The following is a 7,430-nucleotide window of genomic DNA, read 5'->3' on the forward strand; positions in this document are numbered from 1 at the left end:
GTTTATGTATAATAAAAAAGGTTTAAAAGTTTGCAGAACAACCAGAACAACCATCAAAACCAAAAGTGGCCATCCATCAAACTCTTTGCTGTTCTGGCACGTCAGGGTTTCCAACAGTGTGGTACCTCAACTGATCTACCTTTAGAGACCCTAAACCTGGTAGCTCATCCACCAGTGGACTAGTGGGTGACAGAAGATGTTTCCCCACAATATTTAGGGCGGAGTGACTGTCACTGATTTGCCCTGTCCAGATCGCGGTAAGGAAAACAATGCCCCTGTTTTGATATTTTATTTTTAGTGAAACAAATTTTTATATAGGAAAATGTATTCAGTAAGTAAAAGGAATCAAGAAGTCAGTAAAACATACATTAAGCCAGCTAGGCATTCAGCCCGGCCTTGAGTGCATCTACTTCTCTGGGGGATGAACTAAAGGCATGAATATCACCTCCAGGCAGGAAGAGATCTCAAAGTATGGTATATGGTCCTCCAGCAGAGTGCCATATGCCCCTAGGAGTTGAAAAGCCACTGCCGTAACTAACATGAATACCACCCTGGGTTATTTAAAACTCCTGAGCGGGCGTGTGCCAGGACACATGTGGTACCACTTCCAAGATTAATAAATGGGTATAATTTAGGGGCATATTATCAAGGGCATTATCGCCGCTTTAGCGGGACATTTTCCTGCGAAAGCGGCGATAATTTTATCGCCCTATTAGCAAGCTGTCGCTAACAACAGTTAGCGACAGTTTCTAGGCGATAGCGAGCGGTTTGGGGCTCACTTTGCATGTCAGCGATATTTATCGCTAATGACATGCAAAGTGGGCGTACCCAAACTGTAATGACTGAAAGCAGTCGCTAACATCGCTATCGCCTATTATCAATGCAGGCAAGGAGATAAAAAATTCACGCTAAGCGCGAATATCGCCAAAAACTAATGCCTGCTCAGACCACTTCTTAACCTGTATATCCAATGGGATTTGGATATTCAGGTTAAGACTCTATTGGCGTTAATGCCTGAATATCACTGGATTTTAGCAATATTCACTCATTTAGCCGCTAGCGCCGGATATTTTATTGCATTTGAGATAAACGTTGCTAATAGCACGTTATCTCTGCGATAAAATCCGGCAATGCACGGCGATAAAAAAATATTTCTAAGCTCATTTAGGGATAAATCTCGTTAGTTGTTGATAATATGCCCCTTAGTTTGATAAAAGCAGCTTCTGTCAGCTAATGTCTAGCAGACAATTAAGATCTGTGCTATGGAATAAAAATGTAGTTCTCACCAGAGCACTAACCCATGAACTCTCTGCATAATAAGATGTATAAATATGTGATTTATAATAACATTGTATTGTGATTAGTACTGTTAGGTTTGTTAATACAATGTGATTGTTTTGTTAATTTAATATTGTATTATTGTTAACATTATATTTCTCACCAATATTCCTCTTTAGACAAAAGGCCTGGCTATGGACTGGACTAACCAAACTCTGGTAAAGGAATTCATCCTGTTGGGCCTGTCTTCCATTCCTGAGGTGGAGGGTCTCTTTTTCATTATTTTCCTATTGATTTACTTGGCCACCCTGGCTGGAAACATCCTCATCATCACAATAATATGCTTAGACACACGTCTTCACACCGGTATGTACTACTTCATCTGTAACCTGTCCTTCCTAGACTGCTGCTACTCCACTGTCACTGTCCCTAAGATGCTGGTAAACCTTCTAGCTGAGAGAAAGACGATCTCGTTCACTGCCTGCATGACCCAGCTCTATTTCTTTGCTAGTCTGGTGTCTTCAGAAGCCCTTCTCTTGGCAGCCATGGCAGTTGACCGCTACATTGCAATCTGTCGCCCGCTACATTACGTCAGGATCATGGACAAGAGTACCTGCTCCCATTTGGCGGCTGGCTTGTGGGTTGTCGGATTCCTTAACTCCGCTGTACATGTGATTTTGATGAGTAGGCTCTCGTTTTGTGGGTCCAATGAGATCCAACACTTTTTCTGTGACTTCCCCCCTCTGCTGAAGCTTTCGTGCTCTGCCACATTCATTAACATACTGGTCATTCTTACGCTGGGCTGGTTTGTCGGTTTTGGGGCGCTCCTCCTCAAGACTGTGTCATACGCTTACATTATCACCACGATTCTGAAAATCAAGTCTTCTGAGGGTCGAGCCAAAGCCTTCTCCACCTGCGCCTCCCACCTGACAGTGGTCATCATCTTCTACGCGGTTCTGATTTACACCTATTTCCGTCCCACAAGCGCTAACTCATTCTCTGTCGATAGATTTGTGTCAGTGGTCTACAGTATCTTGACTCCCATGGTGAACCCATTGATTTATAGTCTACGAAACACTGAGATAAAGCAGGCGGTCAAGAAAACCATTGATAGAATCCAAAGAGCAACAAAGTGATCATAGATACAGACGGATGAGTGTCAGAAGGTACAGTGCATCAGTTCCGCCAACTCTGTAACACCTCATACATCCATCTTGTACAGCACTTCACTACATTGTAGCTAGGTAAGCTCTCAGTAAATACCATCACAGGCATAAAATCATTGGCTCCAGGTTTGTGTATGGCACACAGCCTCTTATTTTCCCTGATGGCATTGAATCATATTGATGATTCTTCCCCAAGGCACTCAGTTGGAGGGCAGTTCTGTACATTTATCACTCTTTCACACCATGGAAGGAGCGCTGAACTTATAGACAAGATCCAAACGAAAGTCTACAAGCGTGTATTGGGCTTACCACCCAACACATCACCAGCGCAGGTGCAACTCGAGTTTGGCCTGCAGTCCCAAGTACTTCTAAAAAAATATGAGACAGTTAAATTCTGGTACGGCGTCTGGATGAGTCAGGCAATTGAGGCCAACCGTGCCATGTGGGAAACAATGCTTAACAGTCCGAACTCCCAGTATGCCAAATACTTGCAACTCTCACTTGAAACTACGGAATTAGTAGCATTGTGGGAGACTAAGCTACCAGTTCCAACGTTCAAACAGGCTGTAAAGAAGGCGGACAATATGCATTCATTGATTATTGACAAGAAAGCACTGAGCCATCGCTCACATGCCTGGATGACAATAAAATCGTACAAAAGGTCCGCGCCGGCTGCCTATTTAGGACTTGCATTTTCATCACATATTAAACTCAGATACCTCGGCCTAAGGATGGGCAACCTGCCAACAAATGCCGATCAACCCAAATGGAGGTCTCAAGACTCCAAGGAGTGCGACTTATGTGGTGCGGGGAAACAAGACTTCATTCACTTTGTTTGCATTTGTCCCGCACTGGACCAGGAACGCCAGAATAGGTTAAAAGCGAAGTTCAAGGAATATGGAATTCGCACCTGTCGTTCCGCGATCATCCAAGTCCTGTGCTCGGTCGACCCCCAACTCATATGTAGGGCAGTTACATTTATCACCAACTTCGAGAAAAAAAGAGGAACTATTGTAAAGATCTAACCTACAAACTCAGAATTTTCATCTTTTTTTGTGATTGTTCCCTCTGTAACTGTCCCTGCCTTTTTAATCTTGAAGGACATTTCCACCCTAGGTTTTTAATTATGTATATATCTCGTGTTAGTTTCCTAAATATTGTTGTATTTTAACATTTTGTAATGGTTTTTATTAACTATACAATAAAACAATTCTTCTTCTTTACTCTTTCACTAAAGTTCGAGCTTCCATAAGTAACTCTTGATCACATACAGATAAGCCCCGTCCCACAACCTCCTATTCCAGAGCTCCATCTCTGCAAGTTGATTGAAAAGAGTTCAGTCACAGGGATATTGAAGGGAGGATGGGGAGTTGACACAGATGAAGAGTAGAGTAACACAATAGATAAAATTAAATTCACTGAGAATAGAGAGTAAAAGAATTAAGAAGTGACTCCTGTGACTATAAATTGGTGGTTCACCTGCCCTGTCAAACAATGGGTTCCTGACTTCATTTACTACCAGGGATTCCAGGCTTCATTCACTGTTTCCACTGTAGCCATTGCATACCCTATTGAGGGATTGGTGTATTATTCTAATAGCATAACATAACACAAGACGGGTGCAGCATCAGCTGACTTTGCCAGCAGAAACCATTGAAATGGTGGGTCATCCACCAATGGACTTCTGGGTATCATTTATGGTCAGCCAGTCGTATTTAGGGGGAACGGAGGTTGAAGATGATTCCAGAATGGATCTACGATGCATTAGGTCAGGGCAAAGAAACAATGACTATGTGCCTCAGGGCCATTTTGTTTTTTTCTGAAACAATCTCAGTCTTTTGGGGTGTTTTTGGAAGTATATTCACGCAAGACATAAAAAACATGGTTTCCACTTGACATTCTCCCCTGCCTTCAGTGCATCTGCTGCACCAAGCAAGTGAGCTGAAGGCATCAAGATCCATGGAATGTTGGTGGGACCTCTCCCTATTGCAGATGTTACCAACCAGGGAAGCAGAGCGTCTGCACTGACCTGGCAGGCTGGTGCCATCTGGTAAATCATAAACATCTCTTAAGTCTGAGATGGGAGCAGGTACCGAGGTTATCTGTAAGGAAGTGAGGTAGAGGTGGACAGATTGAAAAAAGCAATAAAGGTAAACAATTCTGCCAGGTGGGATAGACTGTGATTGACCAGCTGCTATAATGGGCATATTATTACCAACTGGTATGTACTGCAAAAGTGATGGTAGAATGTAATGACTCTGAAGAGGGTCAACCACCATTGCACACATCTCCAGGCCCTGGCAGAAGAGATACCTTTCCTGGACTACCAAAGTATTCTTTCTGTACACCGTAGAGCAGAAAGAATGCTTCTTTTTGAAGTTAGACCCATGAACGCCTGGACAGATACAGAGAGAGAGTGAATTTAGGATTATTCTCAGTTTAGGAGTAGTAAAGTTAGGAGTACTAACTTTACTACTCCTAAACTGAGAAAAATCCTAACTTTAAGAGTTTCGGTATTCACAGAAGGCATTTAGGAGTCCTAACTTTACTACTCCTAAACTGAGAAAAATCCTAACTTTAAGACTTTTGGTATTCACAGAAGGCATTTAGGAGTCCTAAAGTCAGGACTCCTAACTTCTGTGAATACCAAAATGAGTAAGTGCCTTCTGTGAATACCAAAGTGAGTAAGTGCCTTCTGTGAATACCAAAATGGTAGTAAGTTTAGGATTTTGCCTTAAGTTAGTTCTGTGAATCGAGCCCTTCATGTTTATACTTTGAGTGCATTTTTACATATTTGCCAAATAGATTAACTCTGCAATAAAAGACGTGTGGGTCAAGACGAATGTTTGTGATAACACACCCTGTAGAAGACTCGCTCATAGTCTACAGGTGTTATGAAAACACTGCTTGTGCATCTTTGATCAGGTCTTTAGGTTTTGTTTTAAATTTAATCTTGATGTTGCCTTAAAGAGTACAAGTGAGGGGCCTGTGGTCTTGAGCCCTTGTCCCAATTACATTTCAGAATATCTTTATCATGAAGCACAGGGGCACACCAGTGACAATGTGGGAACCTGAACCCAAATAATTCAGATGCTATCTAGCAGCAAGATCCACTACCCTCCACTACATCAAATCCACCAAATGAGCAGAGTAAAAACAAATAGTAAAAAAATAAATGTAAATGTTGGAATTTGTAAAGCGCACAGCTACCTCCACCGGAGGTGTCCCGGCGCTGTCCGTATACCGCTTAGGAACCCTTCCTGGCTTTCCTGGGAAATGTCCACTCCTGGGCACCCCCCAGGTGCAGTCAGGCATCCCAGCGCTTTTGGGGCCGTTGTGGAGACTAAGCAAGCTATTGCCCAGAGTTGCAGCGTGGGACCCATGATCAGAACAGGTACTGAGGCAAGAATATCCAGTCAGGGGAATTAATGAGCCGGAGACCCGCCGAGGCAGGAATCGAACCCTGGTCCCTGGCCAGAGCTCTGCATCGAGGTCTGCCTGCTCTAACCATTGAGCCACACTTCTCCATAGTAATTTATTTATTTTTATTTTGAGTTGTTATAGTGTGAACTAGACCTGGGAGCATCAGAGCTCCTTACAAGAATATATGTTGATCGATTACAGGAGCTCAAACTATCGGCTTTACAGGAGTTCCATCATTTACATCATTCACAGTACGCATAGCAGAAGTGAGAGGGAACTGTCATACAGTGCAGGGTGGGCAGCAGGTAAGCATGGCTTGTTTATAGGAGATAGACACAGTTGGGGAGCAAGTATCAATACAGTAAATGGCAGGGAGCGGTATCCAGAGGAGTGATAGTGGTGGAGGTCAGAGTGGTCAAAGAGTATGTTAGACAGGGTAGTTGGTATGTCAAATTGTTTAGATGAATACGTTTAAGAATGTATTGGGAAGAGACACCTTTAATTTTTCCTGAAGTTACGGTAAGATTGGATGTCACTCAGTTTCTTAAGAAGGGCATTCCAAAGTCTCAGGGTGTTTCCCAAGAAAGATTGAGTGAGGGATTTAGTTTTCTTGAATTTGGGAGGGAAAGGAGAAGGGTTTTGGAGCTTTATATGACCCTCAGAGGCACCTTGTGTGGCTTTGCGTGGCATAGTAAATCTAGATTGGGAACAGTTTACTTTGGTGTGCCCATGCATCCACCAAGGGCTTTTCCCACATTCACTCATGTACTAGGGCAATCACACCTGGAAATATGTCAAAATGCTACACCATCCCAGGTGAAGTGTAACAAGAGAAAGATGTTACAATTTCACAATCACTTCCTCTTTCTATTCTGCACCACACATAGACATTGGACTACACCTCAGATGATTTTTTGGTGTCCCCCTCCTTCCACTCAAAAAGCATTTGTTTCCCGGGCACCATGGCAGTAAAGATGCGCAAGGAAAGAGTGACAAAGGAGCATATATGTTTAAAATAATTTCAGCCTCTCTTTCCTTTTTCAGTCCATTGCTTAACAACACACTCACCTCTCTTTTGTGTACCTATGGAGCACTATTAGGTGCCTTAATATGTATGCACCCACTGAGTGCATTTGAGTCTGTTGTTTAGAGTGCATGGCACTTGGTTTTGTGCCGTATGAGACCTAGATGTACCCGTGTTTGCATTTGCCTATTCCCAAAGTGACAAAGCTCATTTTTTGATATTCCGCTGTTTTTTCGATGAGAAACATACCGATATGTCTATGTGATACTGCTATCAGCATGACAAATAAGTACAAAGAGCATGATCTTTAAACATTTGTGCATAATCCTTAAACCATGCTGTTTGTTCCCTCTCTTTTCAGATACCCATTTATTGACACCAAGTGGGTGGTTTACGTGGTGGCATCTCACCTACATCTTACCCTCTCTCACTCACAGCTTAACCTCTCTCACTCACAGTTTACCCTCTATTTCTCACAGCTTACCCTCTCTCACTCACAGCTTACCCTCTCTCACTCACAGCTTACCCTCTCTCACTTA

The 7,430-nt window shown here is 42.9% G+C and overlaps 1 protein-coding gene across 1 annotated transcript; it reads left to right on the plus strand.

Moving 5' to 3' along the window:
• Positions 1-1,472: 1,472 nt before the first annotated feature.
• Positions 1,473-2,414, plus strand: LOC144828521 (olfactory receptor 5V1-like). Its single transcript, XM_078686777.1, has one exon. It carries the CDS (start codon positions 1,473-1,475, stop codon positions 2,412-2,414), a length of 942 nt encoding a protein of 313 aa, XP_078542903.1.
• The last annotated feature ends 5,016 nt before the right edge of the window (positions 2,415-7,430 follow it).

This window comes from Lissotriton helveticus, chromosome 1_1 (assembly GCF_964261635.1).
Source record: "Lissotriton helveticus chromosome 1_1, aLisHel1.1, whole genome shotgun sequence".
Lineage (NCBI taxonomy): Eukaryota > Metazoa > Chordata > Amphibia > Caudata > Salamandridae > Lissotriton > Lissotriton helveticus.